At 40.4% G+C, this 27,799-nt stretch overlaps 1 protein-coding gene across 4 annotated transcripts in view; it reads right to left on the minus strand.

The window, feature by feature from the left end:
- The window catches only part of PPP2R2B (protein phosphatase 2 regulatory subunit Bbeta), a 410,135-nt gene that overhangs the window by 215,035 nt on the left and 167,301 nt on the right, over positions 1-27,799 (minus strand). The window contains exon 3 of one of the 4 annotated variants that reach the window (XM_069484168.1): positions 12,704-12,788. The exons of the other annotated variants lie outside the window; for them this stretch is intronic. Within the exon in view, the coding sequence (XP_069340269.1) occupies positions 12,704-12,740 (37 nt within the window). The 5' untranslated portion in view covers positions 12,741-12,788. The remainder of the gene's footprint in view (positions 1-12,703; positions 12,789-27,799) is intronic. 4 annotated transcript variants of the gene reach the window in all.

The raw sequence follows: 27,799 nt of genomic DNA on the forward strand, positions 1-27,799 counted from the left end.
ATGAGATAAGAAAGGCCCATCCATCACAGTGTGGTAGTGTGAACTGGCCAGTAATCTGTACAAGGGTATTTTGTCAAGATTACAGTATTGGGTTGGAGGCAAGAACAGCATTTATTTTCCCACTGCCTTTGTTTATGGCGTTGAGTCAGAATGAGAGACGGCACTGTTCTAAGTTCCAGCTAACTGGACTCCACTCGTATTTTGTGCAGTTGAGCTGACCCTGTTCAGCTCCTAGGGGAGTGCTGCCTGTCTGCTCTGCTGGGAGGAATACTTTAGAGACTGTGGCTCTTCCCACTTCTGGACTCCTACCTTTCAGGGAGGCAGGTGCCTTTGAGGTTCTGTGGCTTTGTCAAATGAATGACAGCCTGGTCTTTTTCAAAACACAAACATTTATGGAACTCTGAGAACTTTCCCTGTGGAAACAAGTCATGGCCAAAAGTCACAGAGATAGCAGCAGACACAGTAGTCTTTGGACATATTGATTAGCCATCTGGCTGTATCTTTTTTATATAATGGGTGTAATATTATCTTGGTGAAATAAGTTGACTTTTTGATAATTTGTAGCCATTGAACTTGCCTTCTGCATCAGAGACATTTGGGAGGCCAGGTTCCTCTGAGGTTCACAAGACCTCAGAATATAGCTCCTGTCCATCCGTCCATCCATCCACCCATCCATCCATTCATTCATTCATTCAACAAATGCATATGAAAGACTCAGTATTAGGTGTTATGACAACAAATAGCAACATCAATCATAATGGTAAATAGTATCCTGGAAGAGTTTAAAATTTTGAAACAAAAATAATCCATGTGACAGGTGCAGACGGTCCTGACTTACAATGGTTCAATTTAGGATTTTTCAACTTTATGGTGGTGTGAAAGTGATGTCCATTCAGTAGAAACTGAACTTCAAGCACCAATACAATCATTCTATTTTTCACTTTCAGCACAGCAGCCAATAAATTACAAGAGATATTCAACACTTTATTATAAAATAGGCTTTGTGTTGGATGATTTTGCCCAACTGTAGGCTAAAGTGTCCTGAGCATATTTAAGGGAGGGTATGCTAAGCTATGATATTTAGTAGGTTAAGTGGATTAAATGCATTTTTGACTTATGATATTTTCAACTTACAACGGGTTTATCAGGACACATCTGTATAGTATGTTAGAAAGTCACGGGGGGGGATGGGAGAAGGAAGAGTTGAGGCTATAAAGCGACACAGTGAAGTCCTAGGACCGCACCGTTCAACAGAAATGAAATGCGAACCACATATGTGATTTAAAATTTTCAGCAGCCACATTAAAAAGTAAAAAGAAACAGGTGAAATTAATTTTAATTTTACATATTTTATTTAACCCAATGTATCTGAAATATCATTTCAATATGTAATCAATATTAAAACATTATTAATGAGCTATTTGACATTCCTTTTTTGTATTAGGTCTTTGCATTCTGGTGTGTGTTTTATACCTCCAGCACATCCCAAATGAAATAGCCACACTTCCAAGTGCACAATAGCCATGTGTGTGGCCGCCTTATTGAATCGCACAATTCTAGGAAGTTCAAAATAGGAAACAATTGCTCCTAAAATTGAGGAAGGTGGCGGAGAATGGTATCAGAGAAGTTGATTTATGGGGGATGACTATTTCTGAGTCGATCTCTGGGGGAGGTTTGCTCCCTAGCACCATACCCCACACTGAAGTGTATTTCTTCTTGTACTGTTTTATGGGCTCCTGGTGAGTAGGCTCTGGGTTCGTACTCCTAATGGTGAGCCTCTTATGCACCTGTCCTATGGTGTTCAAAGGTCTTTATCTGTTGAATGAAGAAATGAAGGGGGGAAAAAGTAGTTCCCGACCACTTGCTAGACCTTGTGTTGGTATGTTGCATATATTGTCTCTAACACTTACCCTGTAATGAATTTGCAAGGAGCCACTAACAATCATCATTTTATAAAAGAAGAGGGTAAAGCACAGGGTGGGTTAAATGATTTCCCAAGGTCACAGACTTAGAAAGACGGGAGGGAGAGGGGAATGGACAGATGTACGGACCAAGAGGGAGAACAAACAAGGAGGGATGAGAATAGACTAGGCACAACGGTGAGTCACAGCACAGAGCCCAGAAAGCAACCTACTGACGTATTTATGATTAAGAAACACTAACATGTCTAACACATCTCAAACAGTTCCTTATATATTGAAGTTCCATTCTGTCTCTCCTGATGGGGTTTACTTGAAATAAGAAAAAAAAAACAAAATCCAAGCTTCCCAAGGCAAAGGGAATTTGAGAAAGTGAGAAGCAGGGAAACTAGCAGGAACGAGCATTAGAGGTTTAGCCCAATCCTCCCCACTACGGCCTCTTGAACAGTTCTGAAAAGTGACTGTCCCTGCGACCTGTGAGAAGACCATTTCCCAAGACAGTCCCTTCCACTCTTTGACAGGACAAACACGAGAACATTCATCCACGTGCTGATCTCCAGGCTGCCTCCCTCTAACTTCCAATGAGGTAGGAGCTGGTTCTAATTGTGCCCCACTGAATACCCTTCTTCATTCAGATATCACATGCCTAGTCTATGGGATCCGGTGGGGCTGGCAGAAAAGCAAACGTTACTTACGCAACACTCAAGTCAAAAAAAAAAAAAAAAAAAAGCATGGATTCAAATTGATTCCTAAAATGTATATGCAATTTCTAAAATATAAAAAATCATATATTTGTGTCAGCTGGGAGGTAAGTGTAAGAACCAAAGGTTGTCCTTATAAAATTTAATATGTTCTTATTTTTACTTAAAAAAAAAACTTATTAAATCTGCTGACCACATAAATAATTGTCAGCAACTTGAAGAGCCAGGTTTATGTTAAAAACAAGTCTGCAAACTGGAATGATAAAAGCATGATAAAGTTCTGACTTGCTGACTTCTTGGCTATGTTTGGACAGCCACTACTCCCCACCCTCGCCTTCTGTGTAGGGGTGGGGGGCAGAGAATAGAATGCAAATAGTGTCACCATTCTGCACCTTTATTCACCCTTCTTTCCAAACATTTATTTTTACTTCCTTGGGGTATCAGGAAGAACGTGTTCTAACACAACTGTTCTGAGTTGCTGCCAGGAAGGCAAGTTTATCTTTAACATCATCTCTGGGCAAATAGTACAAACAGAGGAAAATGATGTTTGGGGCCAAACGTTGAAAACTGCAGTCTTGTGTAGCTGAGCTAAAAGAGTAAAGAGCTCAAATGAAAAGTTAATAATGTTGATTCTGGTTTTTTTTTCTACAAGAGTTTCTATTTAGAGAGGCAACAGTGAAAAGAGGATGGGCTTCAAGTACCAACAGCACTGGGTTCAAACTCAGGCTTACTCAACTGCTGCCTGAATGAGAACCCTTGGATATATCTAACAGACACTGTGCCAGGCACTTGGTCCTCACAGAGCTTGAAGTCCAAATAAGTTAGTTACCTCTCAGAATCTGGTTTTACATCTAAAAGAAAAAAAATACATTACTATTTGCAAGGGGGTTCTTATGATAATTAAATGAGCCAACATGTAAAATTACAAAGCCCGTTGCCAAGCATATATTAATAGTAGTTGCTTAACAAATCTTAGTTTCTTTTCCTCATCTTCAGAATAACTAAATTGATCTCTCCTTTGAGTCAATTTGTGATTTGAAAGCACAGCTATAGTATATAACTAAAAATAAAACCAATGGTTCCATAAATCTAGACACTCCTAGTGTTTTGGGGGTCCATCAGTCATTACAGCCAGACTTCAAAAATCAGCCTCAGATACTATCCCTTTCAAAGAGTACTATTTTGGCTCCAATTTGTTTTTATGCAAAACAAAACCAAACTGATTTTCTTTTCAATTACCAGCCAGCAAGTATGGTATATGTAGTGTGGAAATCAGAGCTATAAATGATGTTGAAATATCAGAACTGCTCATTCAAAGTAATCTATTCATTGCCTGTAATGTGTAGACATTGTCATGGGATTAGTATAATAAAAGAAACAAATGTATCCCTGATCTGACGGAGCTCACTCTCTGGTGGGGGAGATGCAATGTTTGCCCTTAGGGAGGCCAAACCAGGAGAAGAAACAAGATAAACTTGAACTAAACAATAGTGATCAATATGCTGCACTGTAAGTATTAAATTATGAACGAGAGTCTCTAACGTAGGGATCCAGAAGATGTAACACAGTCAAGGAAGTTTTTGGGGAAAAAAATGGGATCTGAGCTGAGAGACTATTCAATGTCTTCTGTTCCCTCTGTGCATGAAGATCAAATGCACAGAACTCAAAGCAGACCTGTGGCAGATATGAACACCATTTTGGATATGAGGAAAGAGGAACGAAGCAAGGTTAAGTAATCTGCCCAAAGTGGTCAAGTCAAGATTTAAAAGATCAGTTAGATGCCCCATTCTATTTCTCCCAGTAACTCTGTACTGACTTCTGTCATAATACCTGTATGACAATTGCCTACTCGCTGTAAGCTACTTAGTCTTTAAACTTTTTTTTAACCTTATTAATAGATTTTTATCTTTAAAAATAGTTCTGGATTGACAGAAAAATTGAGCAGACAGTACAGAGAGCTCTTACATACTTCTTGCAGAGTTTCTCCTAGTGTGAACATCTTATGTTAGTGTGGTACGTTCACATAACTAATGAGCCAACATATTGGTATGTTATTGTTAACTAAATCTAATCGTTTATTCATATTTCCTTAGTCTTCTAATGTCCCTTTTCTATTCTAGGGTCCCATCTGGGATAATACATCACACGTTTAGTTGTCATGTCTCCTTAGGGTCCTCTTGGCTGTGGCAGTTTCTCAGACTTTCCTTCCCTTTGATGATCTTGAGAGTTTAAGGAAGCCCATTCGGGTATATGGCAGGTTGCCTCTCTGTTGGAATTTGTCTACTGGTTTTCTTATGATTCAAGGCCGCAGAGGTAAAGTGCCATTTTCATTACATCATATCAATCAAGGCGACCCACTACCAACGTGACTTACGTTCATGTTGACCTTGATCACTTGGCTGAAGCAGTGTTTGTCAGGTTTCTTCACTGTAAAGTTACTCCCCCCATATTGTACTCTGTACTTTCTAGAAAGAAGTCATTACGTACAGCCCACGCTTATAGTGCAGAGAGCTATGACCACTTGCTATTCTCCTTGAGGGCATGTCATCTGCATAATTTATTCAGAGTTCTTCTGCATGGGAGATTTTCTCCTTCCCCATTTATTAATGTATTCAATCATTCACTTATATTAGTATTGATTCAATTGGACTATACTGTGGGTATAGTCCAATCCTACTTTATTTTATTGTTCAAATTGTTCCACTTTGGCCATTGGGGACTCCTTCAGTTGGTTCTTATGTCCCTTTGACACACCCTCCATCAACATAAGTTTTCTTTTTTTTCTTTTTCTTTTTCAGTAATTCCTTACTTTCTGGCTCTGTAAGAGGTTCCAGACTCACCTATTTCCTTCCCCAGTAGTGGCACCAGACATTTCTTCAAGGTTCCTTTTATTCAATAATTTTAGAAATCAAGATCTGGTTGCTAGTTGCTACTGGGGTATCATTTCTTTTAGTCCCTGTCAGCTGACAAAGAAATATATGTGTGTATGCAAACCTGTATATATCCACAGAAATATTTCCATATGGGATCATCTGTATCTACATAAAGCTAACCATGAGTTCTTGCTGATGCCTCCAACTCTAATTCATTACCACATGGAGCATTCTAATTTCTTCCTGTTGCTTATTGGTAAGTTCACACTCCAATAGTGAGAAATGACTGTAAGCTTCTTAGAGGTAGAATTAGTGCCTTAGTCACTGATGAATCCCAAGCATAGTGCTTGGCACATATAACATGTGTGTGGACTTGCTGTTGATTTTACCCCATAATCTAAATTCTGGAAAAGACTACAGATAACATTTGCAAATGTTACAAAATATGCATCTCAACGACGACAATCACAACAATTTATTAGGGCAACAGTACAAGAGGGTGCACTAACAAAGGTCTGATTTAAGTGTTTTTATTCAACTCAGTGAAGGGAAAATGACAGTAATACATCTAAGCCACGCAAAAAGGATTCAGGCTTCCCTGAAAAGGATTCAAGTGGCATAAAATGGTTTGTTTCTCCACCGCAATTTACATTTATTAAAATAGATAATAGGCATAATCATTGTCAAAATAGAGCTTCTACTCCGTATTATGTCTTAATACATTCTGGAAGTTCGTGACAAACAGGCACAGAGCCATGGCAGATTAGACTGAGTGGAGGATCACTCTAATAGCACAGCAGCAAAACCAATCTCACACTTCTAGGAAGGAAAATAAGACCTGAGAACAGCTTTTGAAGGCGGAGGGTAAAGTACAAAGGCAAAGGTGCTACAGTGATGCATCAGCTGGAAGGGGAACTGGGCTCTCATGGACACTCTGCATTAATGATGCTAATCTATGTCTTGGGGGGGGGGCGGTGTGTGCACGACACAGAGGAAGTGTGAAGAGATCTATATTATACCGCAGAGGAGCACATCTTGAATCCCTTGCAGGGACTGCTTCACATGGGCATATATTATGCACATTTTGTGTCAATTTCCTATGAATAAAACACTTGTCTCCTTAAATCTATTCTAGACCTTTTCCAATCTATTCTTTGCACTGCAGCCAGAATGATATCTTTAGAAAAACAAACTTGGTCACTGCCCTCCCTTTTTCCCCACATTTAAACATTTTAACAGTTTGCCTTTACTCCTAGGATAAAGAGCAAAAGGGGCTCGTATACCTTTTCAAGGCTCTGCAAGAAGTGGCTTCTGTCTAAGGTCCACCCTGGCCACCTTTCACTTCTCCTGACACCTTCTCGTTCTACTACTACTATTACAGGGCCCTTTGTACGTGTGGTTTTTCTGCCTAGGTCATCCTCCCATCTCCTCTTCAACATAGCTAACTCCTATTATGGCTTCAGGATTTAGTAATTATTCTTTCAGCAGGAAAGCCTTCCCTGTCTGGGTCCAATAATCCTCTTACTACACACGCTCAGAGCATCACTAACACTTCCTTGAGAATGATTGTCACAGTTGCAATTGTACATTTATCCTCATTATTCTTTAATACATTCATCCAGAGGGCCTTATCACTCCATATTCCTAATACTTGGTCCCATGCCTGGCACATAATAAGTGACCAATAAATATCTATGAAATAAACGAATGAAAAATGACCACACCACCCATCCACACTATTGTCAAAACCTTCCTGAACATTAAAGTCCCCCTTTGGATGCTGAAGAATATGTCACTTCACACGAGAAATATGATTGGTCACCCTAGGGATGAGTATAGGAAATATCACAGCTAGGCTTTGGTAGTTTCCAAATAAACATGAGGTCCTTTTTATCATGTGGGTCAATAATGTATTAAAATGAATATTACATGGAAGTGGACATAAGGGGACATGAAAAAACAATCCCATCCAGAAAAGGTCAACTACGGTGCTGATCATCTACTAGTCCAATCCTTTAAGATCGGTTTGTTTTCAAGTCATTTTGCTTCATTTCACAATATCCTGAATGCTACTATTGGCTTTCAAGCTCTAACCACTGGGCTCAGGTTTCATTCAATATTCAACAAATATCTACCCCAGCATATTTATTACATTCCAGGCACTGTTTTAGAGCCTGGGATACAAACGAGGCAAGAGAGGCAACATGCTTACCTTCAAGCAGCGTAGCCAACACATTGACAAGCAAATAAAATATTGCCAATTGTTATTAGTGATAACAAGGAAAGAAATCATGTTTTATGTAAGTGAGATCATTCTCATTGTTTATAATGGTTTTAAGTGATCCAAATGCCTCACTTGGATAGCCTGCATCATGATAGCACCATGGTACCAAGTAGATCACAATCTTTTTACTTGATGAAGGGTTAAAGGATTTTATGTTTTAACATCCTAGTTTCCTACAAGGATTTAAATTTACTTAAGAGAGTGAATACATGAGTAGGCAAAGCACAATATAGTCTTTCTAGGGAGTCACAATCCCTCAAAATTTCTCAGCAGTTTTGATGCACCCCAAAAGATCAAAGTGCCTTGCTCTCTAGGATACATATCTCAACAGAGCACCTGTCTCCTGCCGAGAGATTTTTCACTTGGTTTTAGTGATAAGTAGAACAAGGAGTAGTTAGCGGCATGAAAACCTTAAGACACCTATGGAGAGACTGTAAATGTTGCAAATTGAATCATGACTTTCTTGATAACCATTACAAACCTTGCAGCCTAGGATAGTGTTTGGAGCACAACTGATCCCCAATAATTATGTGTGTGAAATGTTTACTGAATGGTGATGCTTTGAAAAAATCAGCCAGCTGAAGCATGAGACCAGAGTGGAGCTGGAAGAGAAAAATTAAAATTGAAGCAGAAAAGCCACAGAGAAAGGGCACCAAGAACAGTATCCTCTTCACCCCCTTTTGATTAAAGCTGCAGGCTTATGAGAGGAGCCAGCAGAATCTCAGGAACTGACAGCGTAGCCCCAAAGTGCCACAGCTCAAGACTAATGCTTCAGCCTACTGTCTCCAATGGGGAAGAACAATCTGCAGATTGATAAATTCGTCTGCTTACACTCCTGAACAAATAAACTAATTGTGTCTTTGTTTTTAGCCTCACAAATCATAGCTTGATTACAGGTCATTAGTGACCATTAATACACAAAACTGTTTGCATTTCACTAGTATATCTGAATTACAGTCTTGCCTTTCACACCAGCGCAATCAAGCTTCCAAAGGGAAAGCTGCCTTATCAGGCCTCAAGCGGGACTTAAACAAATTAACAATTAGCCTCTGGAATTGAACTATGATGCAGAAGAACTCATTATTTTGGTTCATTATTGTTCTGCCTACTGTAGAACCAGTCTTTCCCTGTGTAGTGGAGACATGCTCTTTGTGCCTAAAGATTGTGCAACCACTCTCCTCAAACACTCGATAATTCCCGATGCCTGCTAATGCGTTGGCCAGCAACAGAGACCTGCTTAGGTGACACTACTAGACAATCCCAAGTTCTCAGTGCAGTGGTTGATTAGAGTCCAGATAAGTGCAGGGAATGCGTTGGGGATTATCAGAAATATATTAATAGAAACGACAGGAAAAGAGTCTATTTGGCAAGAAAGTAGAGGCAGAGTAGAGAATATGTATACACGGGTCAACTGGGTAATCTAGAATTTTAAAAAGTGCTATTGGGGCTTTGGATTACCCACATTAGAAGGCAAGGTTCTCGAAAAGAATTGGGTAATTGCCAAGCCTCCATTTCAGCTAGTGCCTGCAGTCACAGAGGGGCATGCAGCGATTTACAGAGATTAACGATCGCAGGAATGTTTGAGGACTTTCTACCAAAGCAATTGCCATTTGGAAGCAAATCCATGGTTCATCTCATCTAATGCTCTGTTGCTTAAAAAAATGTCCTCCAGGGAATGCCATTTTTGACTACTAACGTGTTGAGGCCATGGAATTAGAGGAGTTGCTAATAAGGCAAGTAATGGCAGCCCATGTATCATGCAACCATTTTTACTTTTTATTCTGGGCTAGCTACCAAACACATGATTCACACCTCAGTTTAACATTGCAATGACAGTATAGAGTTCAATGCAGCTTAAAAGCTTTCAAATAGATTATTCTGCTCATCTTTATATGAGCTTTATGAAAAAGATTACGAATAGTATAGTAACAGCGAAAAATGCACGCTGTAAGTTAAATTTGTCTGTTTTCAAATCCTGGCTTTTCTACCAACAGTAGGGTGACCTTGAGCAACTTACTTAACCTTTCTAAGTTTCAGTTTTCTCATCTCTAAAACAGATAATAAGGGTAACGACCTCATAAGGTGATTGCAAAACCCTAATAAGTAATTAATGTATGTAAAATGCTTAGTACACTGTATGGCACAAAGTAAGTGCTCAATAAATATTAACTGTTGTTGTTAATTTCTTTCCCTACCAGCAGCACCATTAGCAGCAGTACCAGCCACCATCTCCCACAGAAATATAAGGAAACTAAATATCCAAGACTTTCTTGAAGGCACTCAACTACTAAATCACTGAAATAGGATTAGCTCATCATCTTATGACTGCACCATTCTCCCTGCCTGGAACATTTTCCATTCCTCTTCCTTTCACCTGAATCCCTCCTCCTCATCCCTCAGGTCTCAGCTTAGCTCTCTCCTCCTTCCTGAGCTCTCCTCTGAGCCTTCTTGCATGTTTTCACAGTGCCTGGGACTTCCCCATCACAGAACTTCTCATCCTACATTGTAATTGCCTGTTGTCCTGTCTGTGTCCTCCACTAGACCGTGAGTTCATTAGCAGAGGAGATCAAGCCTGTGTGCTACACCTGTGCACGCCCAGTGCCGAGTACAGCACCAGACACATAGTGAGTGCTCGATACATACTTCATAAGTGAAAGAATAGATGCCAGACTCTTTTTCTATCAATCTGCTGCCACATAGTAAACTGCTGTTTCTCACTGGGGCATATTTTGGGAAATCAGACATAGCCATACATGGCTTCATGCCTAAAATTGTTATTAAATAATCTTAATTGCATGTCAAAAATTCAAGGCAATTTTTAAGTTGATACATAATATTTTATATATACATATATTGATGGGGTAAATGTGATATTTAGTTACATGAATAGAATGTATAATGGTCAAGTCAACAATATTTGGGCTGTCCTTCACCTTGAATATTTATCATTTCTATGCGTCGGGAACATTTCAAGTTCTCTCTTCTCACTATTTACAACTACATATACGTTGTTGTTAACTATCGATCATTAGATCTCAGACCTTTTATCTAACTGTATGTTTGTACCTAATGACCACCTCTTTTTTTCATCAAGGCGATCTTAACCAAATTCTAATAGATTCCACTTTTGAAGAAAGTAACTAGATTCGTGCAAATGACACCTTGAAGAGGCTCTTACATGCTACTCAAGCACACTCATCCTTTCATCCCTCACACTTACTAAGCTATGCACGATGCTCCTTATATAGTTTCCAACCCTTAGAATTTTGAAAAGGGCGCTGTCTTCGAACTTTGAAAGGATTTCTCAGAAACATTTGGATTTGAAACGGAACAGTGAAAAGCAGGTATTCGTCCTTGCTATTCCTCCTCACAACGAGCTCTTAAAATTCTCAACTGTCTCTTTCTCACTTGCAGATTTTGCACTTTTGGAAAGTTTGAGTCTGACATAACAACAGGTCACAAAAATATGAGCAAACAACAAAATACTTCACTCCTTCCTCTCTCCCTCCCTCCTGGAGGAGACCCAGGGGGCATAAAAGTTGGAAGCTCCTGGGAAATCTGTTCAAAGTCTACCCAGTTTCATCTCATTAAAGTTCAGATGAGGTAGCATCATCAAGGGAAAACCAAATAAAGCTCAAATCCTTAATCAATACTATATTGGTATGCACTGAAAATGTTACTTGGTTGGTAGGAATGAAAAGGGTACAGTGAAATTACAATAGCTATGAACCTTTTATTAAAATAGGCCAGACAGCCAAATATAAATTTTCCATAGCAAAGGAAGAGCTGAACACCACTTCACATCAAAACACCCCAAGATATTATTTAAAAACAAATCCTGCTCTCTTATAGTTTAAAAAACACATTAATAAATATCACCTGCATGGAGTCTATATCAATGTATATTGCTAAGATTGCACAGTTCCCTTGGGACACCAATGCCTTACACATCTTTATCCAGAGGCTGATGCAGAATATACACAACCATATATATGTACACACATACACACGTACAAACACACACCTGCTCTTTGTTTTATTTCCCTTTTGATCTTTGACTACCTTTTAAATTTTATTAGCTTTATGATAAATATTTATTTGGAACCGTTTCTTTCCTCATTCCTTTCATTAAAGGGAGATCTCTTCAGAATATCTTCCTCTTTGATCCCTCTCAGAGTTCATATCTATCTGTTACAAATTGCACCTCAAGGGAGAAACTCTGATCATTCTTCTTCTTACATCAAAATACAGTTCTTTTGTGCTAAATCTTACTTTCCAGGACCCAAAAATAGAGCCAAATATGGAGGCTGTAAAGCTAAATAGCTTCACTACACTCTGGTTCAAGAAATGAATTAAAAGGACTACTAGCAGAAGTCTCCATGCTACCTCATCCAAATCAAGTGGAACTACTTAGGAGTTACAAGGAAAGGGCTTTAGAATATTTGCTACAGGTGAGAAGTTGTTTTTCCTATACAGTGATCTCTAGATCTACTTGCTCATTGGAAATTACCCATTTAGTGAGAACCTTCGTTCTTCATTACATGCAAAATAAGATGCCCATATTGTCTCTTTCTTTGCCTCCTGACCAAAGCTCTTTCTCTTTGTTCGAGCAATTAATATATCTGTCTTGTTCACTAGCCTATTAGACACACCTCTCCAGCATCAATAAAGCAAGCTCTACACTTGTCTAGCCAACACTCCCTCCTGGTAATTTTATAATCAGTCACAATTTATCACCACTGTGAACATTTGGTCAACATGTGTTCTTAGTTTTTAAAACAATAAGTCAGAATATGCTTCAAATGTACAATAACTTTTTTTAAATGTGAATTTGGGTTCCACAGAACAACTTTTAAGCAATTGGAACTAGTCAACCCTTCCATATTGCTATTTTATCAAGAATAGTAGGTAAAATAATACTAATACCTTTATTTCCATAGGTGCTTTCATCTGGATAATTCATGCTTCATTATTGTGCCACTATTTTCTGTCTTGGCTTCTCCCTTGGCTCCTGTGACAAACATGGGGTTCAGATGCAGACTCCAGGAGGTAGCGATGCTTCAACTTTCGGTAACATACAGGTGCACTTACACACTCCCCTTCTCCCCCTGCAGTCTCTCTGGGTGAGGCTGATGCTGGCTTGTCAAAATCCAGGCTCACAAGGTGAAACAATCAACAGTACAAAACCTCTCCCTGTGCTTTGGCCCCTCCGCCAGAAGCAGATGCTTTCTGCCTTTGGAGACCTGAGCGATGGTTCTCCAAGTGCTGCGCTTGGACCGGCAGCAACATTACCTGGGAAACTGAAAAATCCATCTCTCAGGCCCCGTCGCAGACCTATTACACCAGAACTTCTTAGGGGTGGAGCCTGGAGGTTTGCATTTAACAAACACTTCAGGTGATTCTCATCATAGTAAAGGTTGAAAGCAACTGCTATATGGCATCTAGGGAGTCTTGAGGAGGCTGCAGTGGTTAGAAGGAAGAGCTGTCTTCGTATGGCTAAAGAGGGTTCACATGGACAGGGTATGGAGGGTTTGGGGTAAGGCTTTATAGTGTAGGGCTAGGAGCAACGGGTGAAATCTAGAGAGATTGCCCTGGTGTCGAACAACTTTTATGCAGTTGGAACTATTCAGACACAGGGGCAGGGCATCTCCCTGATTTGAAATGGCTCCTTTCTCCAGAAATGTTCAGAGCTATGAGTTTATACTCTATGAGAAGCTATGAAGAAGGCAATAAAGAAGAAATTCTAAATATAAAGATTACAAAATTTCCAACCCAAGAAATTATTACTTAAAAGGGCTCAAATCACCACCAGCCAATACTGATACTGGATCAAAGATTAAGGTTGAAATTTTAACTTATTTACCCTCTGTTTTATAATTGAAACAACTGTCTTTCAATGTGATATTTTAAGACATATAGATAATTGTACTAATATTAATGAAAATACAGCCTAATGTTATTTAGCAATTACTATGTACTATGTACCTGGGATGGTCCTGAGTATACTACATGCACTGTAGTATTTAGTACAATAATCTTATGAGGTTAAGCATTGTTATCCTCATTTTACAGATGAGGCACCTGGGCTTAGAGAGGTTCCATAACTTGCCCAAGAGCTAGCAAGTGGTGAAGCCAAGATATAAACCCAGGCATTTCCAAAGTCTGTTCTTAACCACTTAGGTGTATTTTTTCATATCCTGAACCCTAGGGTTTGGAGGGTAGAAAGTATATATAGCTCAGTGCAAATAACACTTTTGACCACTTAAGTCTTCTAGAAATACTAAAACCAACTGAACAACTATTTACTGAATGTTTAGTCTATGTGAGGGACTGAGCTAGCCACTGTACAGCTATTGTCTCACTTAATCCTCCCAACAGCCACAGAATATAGTTACTGTTATTGTCTCAATTTTACATATGGGCAACTACAGTTAGAAGATTTAAGTACTAAGTTCATCTTCTTATTAAAGATTTCACTGCTCACATAATTAAATGGAAATGAGACAAAAGATACACACGGCACACAAAACACTCAGTAAATGTAGTTTCTGTGCCCTTACATTATGTTTCCAGGGATAAGAATGACATTGGTGAGATCACTCCATTGTCTTTCTTACCTATTTTCTTACTTGTTCCAAATGGAAGATATTTATGGTCAGATATTTGGGTGCAGTATACACTCATAAAATAGAAATAAGTCTACTGGCTTCTCCACGTCTTTGTAATCACCAAATCCTAGGTCTTTAAAGCTTGTACCAGGAACATGGCCCCAGAGACCCTTCCATTTGGCAAGAGTAATAATAAATGACCTTAGGAATGAGACATATCCCATACCCAAGCCCAACAATCAAAGGTCTAAGGCACATCAAGTTTTCCCATCCAGAGAATCTTGTGCTAAGGATGTTGGTGGTCAACATCCTACAAAGAAAGTCAGCAAGAATGAGCACTTTTTTCCAAGACTGTAGACTTTATCTAGTTGGGAGTTCAGTGAAAGGTGATTTATCTAATATTCTAAAATAATGGGAGGAGCGCTGTTTTAGGAATCAGAATCTCTGGACTTTAGTCTTTACCACAAACTAGGTATGTAATCACAGGCAAGTTGATTAACTCCACTGGATTTCAGTTTCTCATGGAGGAAATGGAAATTAATAAAACTCACCCTTCATATTTGTTGTGCACAGTAGACAAGAGCTGTGAAAATACTTTGCAGAAACATAAAACCCCTTCACAAGTGTAAGAAGACGTTACTATCTTACGTAACTCCTTCCTTACCTAAAATTTGGCTGCTAATGTATCCACCTGTTTAGCCAAGTTGGTTTCCTGATGGACTAATTTAGAAGGCAAGAGGAAGAGGGATTCTTTAAAATGGAAAACTATCAGCAGTAACAAAGACATCTGTGGAACTATTTGCTCAGTTGCTTGGACGGTTAAAAGGGAGTAAGAGTGAAGAGTTAAGAAATTAGAAGTGGTCTTACTTCCCTGTAAGCTTGGCAAACCTCCCAGACCAGTTCATGTTGGTCTGAAATAGCCTGAAAAACTTTTCTGTGAAAGCAAGAAGGAATATCACCAAACTACTATGTCAATGAACAAGACAAACACTTTTCAGTAGCTCAACAAGGAAGGCTCAATATATCTTGCCAAAGACACTTTTGGGTTCCTATTTCAAATTTCAAGGTGCCAAGTTATTCTGTCTAGCTTGTCTACCCTGGAGAGTAGAATTTAGCCTATACGTAGATTAGAACAGCAGTAAAAGGAGGTAGTGTGAAGGACATTTTTATGCAGGGAGGAAAAAGAAATTCCATCTGGAGTTCACCTTGGAGAGATGAAGAAAAGACGGTATTTAGTACTATTGACTCTTTTTCCATCTTATTGGAGGGATTCAACCAAGTAACTTAAAGCAAATACACAAAAATCAAGGAAACAACTTTCTAGTGACTTTACGTTTATCTTGGATATTGGTTTCCCCCCAAGGTATCTGACATATTAAAATAGCTTGTGATGTGACACCACCATCCTGCTTGTCCTAGTATAGCTCTTTTCTTAAAATATTTTGTAGGTCAACACAAACAGGTAAAACAAAAGCAAAGATCATGCTATTCTAAGTGTACATTTTCCTTGGGCCTGTATTTCGAAGAGTATATTCATTCTTTCAAGTCACTCATTGTGGGGCTAAAAAATTGATTGCTTGATTAATCACTCAAAATCTGGCTCTAGATCATCTTACCAAGTTTCCTTTTTCAGTATACCAAAAACAGAGGTCATGAAAGTTATTTAGATCATGAAACCAAGGAAGGAAGCCAAGCCTTTCAGACATAAAACACGCCATATTTTCCAAAGCCAAGATCGTCTTAGGAGTGGACAGTGGCATTCTCCTGTCTGTGTTGCTCTGATAAAACGTACCCATGCTCTGTCACTGACAGCCTCGTTGTGACACACTACACTTGACCAGCTGCCTCCCATGTGCAGACCTCTCCAGTAGGTCTGGTAGTCACTAATCCACTGATTAAACATTTTAAGACTGGCTTTGGCAAAACATGCCAGAAATTCCTTCAGGGTAATTAAAACCACCTTCTATGTCAATAAACACAGACTGTGAGATCTTTCATGTGCAGAGGGGCTGGCTCTGATCCACTGGCTGGAGGACATTTGTTCTTAGATGGGTTTTCCATCATTGCAATCGATTTTCACTGACTCATCCAGACCCATGTCCAGCGCCATTATGAAAAGATTGGCTGAGGTCAGAGATATGGTCTTACCTTTCTTGTTTTAGCCAAGACACAAGGACCGAAGGGGCTCTGCACCTAAGGGGCAAGCTCATTGCCAAAGCCCTTTCACCCAGACCTTCAGGGAAGAGACCTTGACAGGGATGCTTGCTACAGAATTTGACAGTCACTCATGTCCACTTATTGCTATTCTTCCATGGTTCAGACTGATTTTCATGTGAAGAATTATTAACGTGTTTTTGAAGTAAAAGGAAGAATTCAAGTGAATATTTATATTGATATCCAGAGACTAGTTCTAGACACTCCATGAATTCTATTTTACCATGGCAACTGTATCATTTTTATTATATAAACGATGTATATAATTATCTAAAACTGTCATATATTATAGAAAATATAAACATAAATAATATGAATTTCTTAAAATTTCATCAGCTTGAGCTAACCATCATTAATATTTTGGTTGTCATCCTTTGCACGGAATACTTTATGAACACATATTGAATTTTATATCAGAAGAATCATACTATACATACCCTTTTTATCATGAATGTGGCTACCTTTAATTTTCTTTAAAATACAGTCTTTTGGGGGAGCTTGCCTCTTTTCCCCTCATACCCAAATTAATAAACTTTTATATTTTTCTTATTGATTATATAAAGATAATATATTATTATCATATACCAACTCATACGACATGAATGAAGTTTCAGTTGCTCAATAACTACCTGCACAACGGTTAAAGAGTAGAATGAAGGAGCAAACACATAAATGAATGGATAAAAGAATAAATTATAATCTTAGTTAGCTTGTACAGTTTCCAAGTGATTGCAAAAATCACATAGCGCATCTTTTGACATCTCCCCTGTATCTTTAAACCTTAGTGGGGGTAGGAGATCCTGGCTTGACCATGTTCAGAGAGGGATCTACAAATTTAAACTCCCAAGTAAAGAATATGTAGCTAGCTGCTGTCCTCACTAGAGATGTTATCGATCTACTCTCAAACTGAAGTCAAGTTCAAAAACCATTTACTGAGCACTTGCATGCCAAGAACTGCATTGTCCTCTGTATGGTAAACCAAAGAAGCAAAGATGTGGTCACTGCCTTCAGGAGTGCCTGTCTTATCGGGGAGACGATATATGGGCTGCCTCTTTCTGGCTGGCTGTCTGAACTAGGATCTCAGTTTCTGCATTTGTGAAATGGAGACAAAACCTATACCTCACAGGATCCTTGTGATGATTAAAGAACTTGAGGAATTGAGAAACTTCACGGGAAAATGTGGATTGGAGACAGGCCTTGTAGGTATCAGAGAAGGAGAAACAGCACACACAGAGGCAAGGAAGCAGACTGCCCTGGGGTAGTGAGGACCCGGCACGAGCGAGCCATGATGGTTCGAAGATCAGTTAGGAGAGACTGCGAAGATGAGAGGACAAGCAGGAAAAATAAAGGTTCATAAGCACAGCGGAAAATGGTGAACAGACGAATCTTCTTAAAGGGTCAAACAAATATGAGAAAATTTCTTTTGCCTTTTCAGCATGTACCGATGTCTTGATCAAGGCCATCCATACGAGTGACTCAAAGGAGACCTGCTTGTCAAATAACTGGAAAAAGAAAAAAACCTGGCTTGCATAGTGGGCTGAAATCCAAGCTTCTAAGACGTATAGGAAAAATTTTGATCAGAAAATTTCCATCTCAAATTGTGCTGAGGAAGCTTAGGGACTGAGCAAGCATGTCGGCAGCAGCAGCACGCTATGATAACCAGACGGCTTTTGCATTTTCCACCACGGTGTGTGGCGTTCTTCAGCTCCTGCTGAGACCTCAGCGAGTTTTTGATCTCTGACCCCAAAAGGGTTCAGAGAACCTGCAAGGAAATACACCTTGTTCACAAATGGAACTGCACCCAAAACTTTCTCGGTAGATCCTATGAAGTGACCAGAAAGTTCTGACTTCTAACACATAGTATGTCAGTTTCACCCAGGCTAATCCTACAGAGCTGGGATGAATGAGAAAAGGGATTAGAAATTAGTCATTGCAGGAGATGTCAGTTGAAAGCACTGAACTGTCTTCATCTCTTCTGTTAGCTCAGGGTTCTAGGGCAGCTCTTCTCCCCTCGTCTCATCTTCTGCCTTTAAACCGGCATCATTGATGAATTCCAGGAAGCATGTCCCCACAGATCTGTGCCACCCTAATCAATACCCTCTCACACCATCCCACCTACCCTTGCCTCCGAGACAGAAGAGGAAGGGGGATGAAAGGTAAATTTTAATAGGATACCCCCAAATCACCTCCAAACCTGGTGTTTCTAGAAGATGCTTTAATACCTTTAGTCCCCTGAGGAGGCTAAACCACAAATATTTATCTATTCAGCTGTCCATCCATCCATCCATCCATCCTTTAAATTTTATGTACTGAACACAAAGGTCAGATACACTGTGTATAATTTTTTAATACTTCATAAATTTTTAAAATTAAAAAAATACCTCAAAGAACTTAGTATTCTTACTTCAAAGACCTCAAGACACTTCGAAAGGGGAAAATGTCCCAAATACTCAATTGCAACTTCAAACTGACTCTCCACTGTAATCCCCAAAGACCGCTGAAATGCACACAGTAAATATACTTTGAAAATGGACTAAAAATCACTTATGCACAATATAACCCCAGTGGTAATTTATACGATTTGTACTCTTCATTTATATCAAATAACGGTGCCAATTTTTTGAAGAAAATTAGAGATGTCTGGTAGTCTCAAGTCAATGATAGTTAGAGTCTAGTTTTCTCAGATTTGCCTGGGTTCAAATTGCATTCCACCACACAGAGCATGAGCGAAAAAAGAAAAAAAAGTTAGCACAGCTTTCAAAAACGTCAAATCTATACCCCATGAGACGCTAGCTCATTAAACAGCCATCGGGTTGTCATACTGGGTCAATCATTCTTTGAAGTTACCTACTCACCAGTTTGCAGAAAATTAACATTTCTGGGTCACCAGGTTCCATATACTCATCTACAAATGATGCCCTGGAACCACGAAAGCAATTTTATTTAACACAGGTGGGCAGCGGAATCCCAGGGAACGGGCTTCTCACCCATGTGCTTCCTGGCAGAGGCTGAGAATTGGGGCTGCCACTCCCCTCAAACAGAGTGAAAGTACCTGGTACTTTGGGAGGGAGGAGGGCAATCAAATTAAAATTCAGTGATTTTATCTGCACAAAATTTTCCTGATCTTCCTCTCATATAAGTTCCCTGAGATAAATTTAAACACCCTGATAATCTGTAGCAATATGAGGTGGAGGAAAAATATGGATAGAAGCAAGGTGAGAAAGGGCCACGGTGGTTACAAAGGTATTCCTCGGTACAGCTGTTTTAGCAGGCAATTAATCCCTTTCATCTAGAAACTGAAGTGTTCAGACCATGTAACCCAGTAACCCTGCCTTTAAAAACTTGCTCTAAAAAATAACCAAAAACATGATTTAGAGTCATGCCATTACTTGTCACATAATTATTATGGCAAATATTGGAAACAATCTAAACTGCCAGCATTAGGTAACTGGTAAAATTATTTTTCAACTATAGGAGGTTATTAAAAAATGCTCACAGTATTGTGTTAGGGGCCAAAACAGGCAAACAAACCCTAGATATGATACCATTTTACATATAATTTCAGCATTCATCCATTCATTTCCATTCATCTCTTTCCCTCTCTCTAACACACACACACACACACACACACACACACACACACAGGGTCTGGAAGGAAATTCACAACATCAAAAATATTTATAATAATATCAAATTCACCTTCTTTTTTAGACTTTTCTCTACAGTCCAAATTTTCCTCAGTTTACGTGTTTTGTTCTCCCAGAGCATCTTTTCTTTTCTACATGGCATTTAACAAGATTTATATCCATATTCATATATGTGTGTTTATTTAATGTGCAGAATGCCAATAGAATGCAAGCTCTATGAGAGCAGGGTCTATTTCTGATTCTTAAAAATTATATTCTCAGCACAAAGCCTCATATGTAATAAATATTTTAAAAATGACTATGGAGTGAACAATGGGACGGGCACGACTTAGAAGGGGTATGGCTATGTGTGGGAATTCTAACGAGCTGTCAAGCATGATTACATCTCTAATCTCTAGGTCATTTGCTCAAACAACATGCCACTTTCCTTGCTTACTTTTGCCTCCTAACATCACACAAGGGTCCACCTCCAGTGAGGAAAGCCCTCGCCACTCCTCTCCACCTGCCAGCACCTACCAAGGCCCCACTTCCCCACTGAACCATCCTGGTCAGGTAAGCTTCCCTCTGGCCCCTACTGCAGCCACTCACATAGTCAATCAATATCATGTAAACTCCTACTGGGTTCCTAATAGTGTTTTAGAACGGGCTGAGGCTAACTATGGCCAACAGGACACCCCTTGGTTATATGAACAGCGTCTCCCTAGAACACAACCATGTGCATAGACTACAAGAGCTGAGGACTTGGGACAGAAACCGGATGGTCTGCAAAGCCTAAAATACTTACTCTCTGGCCCTTTACACGAAAAGTTGACTGACTCCTATTCTAGAACATCTACGTATCTGTACAAAATGGAGATAATACCAAATTTTTATCCTGTTAGGTCATTCTTAGGGCAAGATGAGATCTAAAGTATATGTCCTAGGGCTTTATGCAAAAAAAATTATTGTGATATACCTAAATTTGTTCTTAAGAATGTACATTCTTGTGTCAGACATACCTGCATTCAAGTTCTACGTCTGCAGATTGATACTGAGTAGATTACACAAATTCTCTAGGTTTCTATTTCATCATCAGTGAAATGGAAATAGATTTTCTCTTTCCCTCAATTTCCTCAGTACCTGTGTAACGAGCGCTATTTGTTAGGTGCTATACTAGGAAATGGATAAACTGGTGAATAAGACCTAAAAGTCTCATCTAATTGGCCTTTAATTGTACATAATTTTGAGAGTTGCTGTGAAGACTAAATTGTAAATACATAAAAATATGCACACACATACAAACATTTCTGTCATATATATCATACACAGTATACCATATACACATATATACATAACGTATAGTACATCACACAGAGTACACAGAGAGTACTTAACCCAGTTCCTACTACATGGCAAGCAGTATATATAGCAGCTCTTCCTCCTCACAATTACAGCAAAAACTCTTTTAACAGACCTCTACGTAGCTGACTCACTGGATAAAAAAGTGTCTTCCATTTCCCCTGTAAAATGGGCCTATAGCCTGCTTTATAAATACAGCTAATTTAGTAGGCTAATCTCTGGGACATAGCCACACATCTGGTGGAGTTTCACGTTTACTGAGAGTCAGTTGTGTTTGTTCTCAAATCCCTTGATACCAGTTATACTTGTTATTTAATTAAATATCATGGAAGGTGATAAAAAGAATGGTGTGAAAAGAAAGAGAATGATTGTTTCATATGCAAATTAAGTTGAGGCCAGGCGCGGTGGCTCACGCCTGTAATCCTAGCACTCTGGGAGGCCGAGGCGGGTGGATCGCTCGAGGTCAGGAGTTCGAGACCAGCCTGAGCAAGAGTGAGACCCCGTCTCTACTAAAAATAGAAAGAAATTATCTGGCCAACTAAAATATATATAGAAAAAATTAGCCGGGCATGATGGCACATGCCTGTAGTCCCAGCTACCCGGGAGGCTGAGGCAGTAGGATTGCTTAAGCCCAGGAGTTTGAGATTGCTGTGAGCTAGGCTGACGCCATGGCACTCATTCTAGCCTGGGCAACAGAGTGAGACTCTGTCTCAAAAAAAAAAAAAGAAAAGAAAATTAAGTTGAATGTTTTAAAAAGACTTGACAAAAAATTGTCAAATTCAGAGTAGGAGCAATAAAAATTGGGGAACGATCATAAAAATCTAGAAGGATTCTGAAGTCAGACTGCTTCTGCGGTATCCATGCTCTTATTCCACCTCAAGGAAACTAAAAGTGGTCATGGTCATTGTCATTTTGGGTGTGGTTTGTGCAAGAAATATATTGTAACCCACATTCTGCAGATCCAAACTCAAAGATAAGGCCTTGATTCTTCATTAGGCCTTTTTAAAAAAAATTAGTTCTTGCCTTAACTTTTTGAATTCACCATCAACCTCTGGTCCCAAATGCATGGAGTAAGAGAGGGATTCTTTTGTATTTATTTAATTCTCACAAATAAGCAAGGTTGCTTCATCCCCTGCCATATTCTTGTAGGTAAGAAAACCCCCAGCAAGATGCAGTGACCTGTCCTAGGCCACAGAGCTGGCATTGTCAAAAGGAGATCTAGAGCCAGGTGGGCTCTGAGTCCACCACCTCAGCCGCCTCGTGATGATGGAGAGGTGAACACGACACAGTCTCACCAAACCTAGCTTATGTGATAATTACATTTTGAGAAGGACAGTGTGTCTCCTGCCCAAATAGATGGAAAGATATTTGAGAACAAGAGCGTATCCTTCACCCTATGCTCCAGCACATCCTGCAGAGCACGTGGCAATAAATAGTTTTTGTTTTGAGTTGAATTTTCTTTCCTACTCTGTAAGAGTGAAAGAAATTGGGGCCTTCCTGGTTTCTGAAAGAACTAGGTTCCCTTGGGGTCTCTAACCCGCGCCATGCAGTGTGGAGTGGCAGGGGGGGTGTTCTATTGTGCCTGTCACATCGCATCTCGGAGAGCTGAGCCTCGCTGATTGGCACTTGCTCTTCCCGCCAGTGCGGCAAGATGAGCAGCACCCTGCTCCCCAGATGGTTATTTGTCCCACCAGCCACCTTTGCTGCATCCCCGATTCACTCCAGCCCAGGACCGTCTCCAGCATTCATGCTGCAAGGCAGCTCCTGCCAACAACTTTGCCAAATGGCTCCTCTCAAAGTCATGGCTGCCCAGACAGACTGGCTCCTCCATCTGCAGCAGCTTTTGGCAAAGAGAAGTTTCCCTTTCTGGCTCCGCCTCTTGGCTGCACCAGAGCCTTCTTGCCAGAAGGATGATCTGACCCATCAGTAAGTACGGCCAGACCGGGAATATCTGGGGCCATTTTGAGCCTGTGCCCACGTTGCCCCAGTCTCACCCTGCACACGACATCAGAACCTACCAAAGAGACCTAAATGATCACAAACACAAACATAATGCATCATAGAAACTTAGAGCCAGAAAATCTGTAGAGAACGTGCTTCCTCTCCCCCATCTTCAACCTCATTATAGGAAATTAGGAAAACGAAGCCCAGAGAGTAAAAGGAACTAATTATGGTGGCAGGACTGAGAATCCTACCCAGGTGTTCTGACGTGCAGTCCACACCACTGCTTATGATACTGACTGCCTTTTGATCTTCCCTCAGTTCATTTTCAAATTCTTGATAAAAAAAATTGGACCCTTTGTACTGATTGACTTGAACGAGTACTTCTTTAGAAAAATGAATAATCTTTTCCCTGTGTCAACATCATAATTTGTTTTAAACAGGTGTGTCCACACACTGTATTGAGATGATCTCTTACAGTATTTAAGAATATATGGAATTAGGCAGCCCTGGGTGTGACTTCTGTTCTACTTACTGTTGTGTAACCTTGGACAAGCAATTATCTCATTCTGCTTCCACTTTTCATGTAAAGGGGGATAAGAACACTATCAGCCTATAGAATTGTGAGGATTAAATGAGAAATGTACTTTAAAGACCAAAGCCTGTGCCTGGCACATAGAAAGCCCTCCACAACTGCCAGCGTCACTACGCATTACTGAGACTCAAATCCACAATGGTTTTGGAAGTCACAGTACTGTGCACATATAAATAGGTATGCAAGGTGTTCCCATTCTCTACATTAGGAAATTTGGGTTTTCAGGTTAGGTGACAGGTCCAAGGTTATATGGAGAATAAATGGAACCAGACATTTCTTCTTTCCATTTTGCTAAGAAATGGAAACTGGCAACTCTGCTTTAAAGATAATAAAATCAGAAACGAGAACATTTGAACAAAAACATATACACAGATAATCACTGCAGCATCTTACGTAATATAAAAGCTGGCAACAATTTCCTACCCATCCACAAGGGAACTATTAAATAAGCTGCGGTACAGTCATACCGAGGAGCACTGTACAGCCATTACAAAGCACGAGGCAGATGTGGGTGTTCTGACACGGAAAGATTTTGAAGACACGTCACTGAGTGAGAGAAAAACAAAGTGCAAATGAAACAGGTAGTGTGCACTGATTTATGCGAACATCTCCCTCAGCGGTATACCTGCACACATGCATGTAAATGTATGAAAATGCACAGACAGCTGGCTCTGAGGTCTACCAACTACTGACAATGGTAACATGTGGGCAGGGAAGTAGGGTGGGCATGGGATGGAAGGTGATTCATGCTTTCCTTTATCTACTTCTGTAATGCTTGAATGCTTCCAAGTAAGAAAGAATTTATGTATTAATATTATTTGCCTTGTAAAGATATAAAGGCAGAGAGAAATGTGAATGACAATAGTACAGCTAGCATGAGTCAAAAGACCGCCCAACTTGGGTCCCCCTGGCCCTAATGTGACTTCTGCAAAGTTATATGAGCACCGTTAATCTCGCTGAGTTTCTTGGATAGCACTCCTTTCTGGTAAAACCCTTCCTGGTGATATTTATATTTTGTACTTAGGGATCCAAGTTCTGCCTTTCAGACCACCTGGGAACTCCCAGCATCTTGCTGCAATATTCCCCACTAGAGATGTTCACAGCTTTTCCACCCTCTACATCTTGTGCATCTGTAGAGGGACACAGAGCTGATCTCCCTACATTAAGTGGAGGAGGTGGCCTGCCATTCTGTGACCACTTCAGGTTCATTACCGAACAGGGATTCACAGCAATGTAATAAGCAATGCTTGATGGAGGAAGCTGTCAGTTCCCCAGTGTCCTGGACCAAATTGTGCCTCCCTAAATTCATATGCTGAAGCCCTAACTCCTAATATGACTGTCTTTGGAAATAAGGCCTTTAAGGGGATAATTAAGGCTAAATGAGTTCATGAGGGTGGCCTCATAGCAGTGGTCCCCAAATTTTTTGGCATCAGGTACCCGTTTCATGGGAGGTAATTTTTTCACAGACAGGGGTGGGGGGTTTGGGGGGATGGTTTCAGGATGATTCAAGTGCATTACATTTATTGTGCAGTCAAAGCTCTCTGCTAATGATAATCTGTATTTGCAGCTGCTCCCCAGCGCTAGCATCACTGCCTCAGCTCCACCTCAGATCATCAGATTTTCATAAGGAGCACAACCTGGATCCCTTGCATGTGCAGTTTATAGTAGGGTTCGCGTTCCTCTGAGAATCTAATGCTGCAGCTGATCTGGCAGGAGGCAGAGCTCAGGCAGCGATGCAAGTGATGGGGAGCAGCTGTGAATACAGATGAAGCATCACTTGCTTGCCTGCCTCTCACCCCCTGCTGTGCGGCCAGTTCCTAACAGGCCACGGACCACTACCGCTACCCTTATAGGACTGGTGCCCTTATAAGAAGAGAAGGAAACGCCAGAGATCTGTTTCTGTTTTCACACTTGCACACAGAAGAAAGGCCATGTGAGGACACAGCAAGAAGGTGGCTCTCTGCAGGTAGGGAAGCCTCACTAGAAACTAACCCTGCTGGCACCTTCATCTTGGACTTCCAGCCTCCCTAACTGTGAGAAATAAACTTTCTGTCGTTTAAACCACCCAGTCTGTGGTATTTTGTTATGCAGCCCATGCTGACTGATACACCAAGCATAAAGGCCAGCACACCTGAAATACATCCTCCCATAGCTAAAGTATTCTTTGGCACATTCCATCTAGCAGACCCCATCTAGCAGACCCCATTCTTTGGCACATTCTATCTAGCAGGTTTAAAACTGCCCATAGGGGCCCCTCTAGACTCCTACACTTCACACATCTTTTTTCTCCTACCCAAAGACTCCCTGCATTTCTTTATATTTGATGTAAGTAATCAAGCTATTTTCTTCTAAAGCACAGAATAGAGGGTCTGACTTCCCTCCACATATGCACACCCCTTCCTATTACCCATCATGGCCCTTTCTCCAAAGAAACCTATTAATACTAGCTAGTTTTCCATGGACCTCACCCATGCACACCCTATCATCCTCACTCCCAACTCTTTCCATAGTAAACCTGGAGCAGAACTCAAGGTCTCCTGCGTTATCTCTGACAAAGATCCAAGTGGCCTTGTAAAAAGAAGCTGTGCTGTCAATGGGACAGTTACATCAGAACTGACTTTTAGCCTGATGCTAGAGTTCTACTGGAAAAGCAAAAGAAGGAAATTTGGTAGTAAAGTTGGGTGAAAGCAAACTCATCTTTTTATTAATGGAGGACGAGGAGACAGGCCTCTGATGCCTCCACATTTATGTATGTGCACAAGGACATCTGCCATCCCACAGCTGCCCCTGTCCCACTCCTTTTGCAGTGGTCCAGGCAACCATATGAGTTGCCATCAGCCCTGGAGAATGGGTGCTCCCATGGCCCAGTGGGACCCTCTTGGCTCAGCCTAGGAACAACATTACTAATGTCCTAGGTTGGGGCAAGGGACTTGGAGAGGACTATTTACAAAAACACAGCTAGTTCTCACATCTTGACTGCTCACTTCCATAAACATTTTCCTTCTTTTCTGATTATAGAGTAGAAGAAATCTACAGGAGTAAGTCAGCTAAGGATCCTGGCACTGGGTGAGGGGATTCAGCTCGCTCCCTGTAGGACAATGGGGAGGCCCAGGTCTGCGCACTCCAGTGCGCAGGAAAGATGGATCAAGTGAACCCAGCAGCATGTAGAGAACACCCAGGGGATGTACGTGGGGGTGCATTTTCCTCCCAGAATTCCCGACAAGAGGCAGCATGGGTGGCAAAGGACGCGTGTCTAGTGTCCAGGCAGGCATAGGCTCCAATCTGGTTCTGCCACTAAGTATATCTGTAATACACATACGTTCATTATACAATTCCTTTTGTTCTCCTACCTTGGAATTTCTTATTCTGAGAAATGGGGTTAATGCAACCATTCTCTCAGGGTTACTGAAGGAGATTAAATTAGTAAACATTTGAGAAACACCTAGGAAAATGCCTGGAATACAGATAGTAGTCATGACACCTTAGTTCTTTTCCCTCAGCTAAGTGTCTAATTGGAACCTTAGTTTCTCCTTAAATGCAAATGCCAGAGTCTAGGAATGTCAGTCTATAGCTGTGCTCTTTTCATTGAGCATTACCAATATTTTGACAGGACTGGCCTAATATTATTCACTCCGGGTTCATCGGTACATTTCTGACCAGCACTCATAAAGGGCTTGGG

This window comes from Eulemur rufifrons, chromosome 10 (assembly GCF_041146395.1).
Source record: "Eulemur rufifrons isolate Redbay chromosome 10, OSU_ERuf_1, whole genome shotgun sequence".
Lineage (NCBI taxonomy): Eukaryota > Metazoa > Chordata > Mammalia > Primates > Lemuridae > Eulemur > Eulemur rufifrons.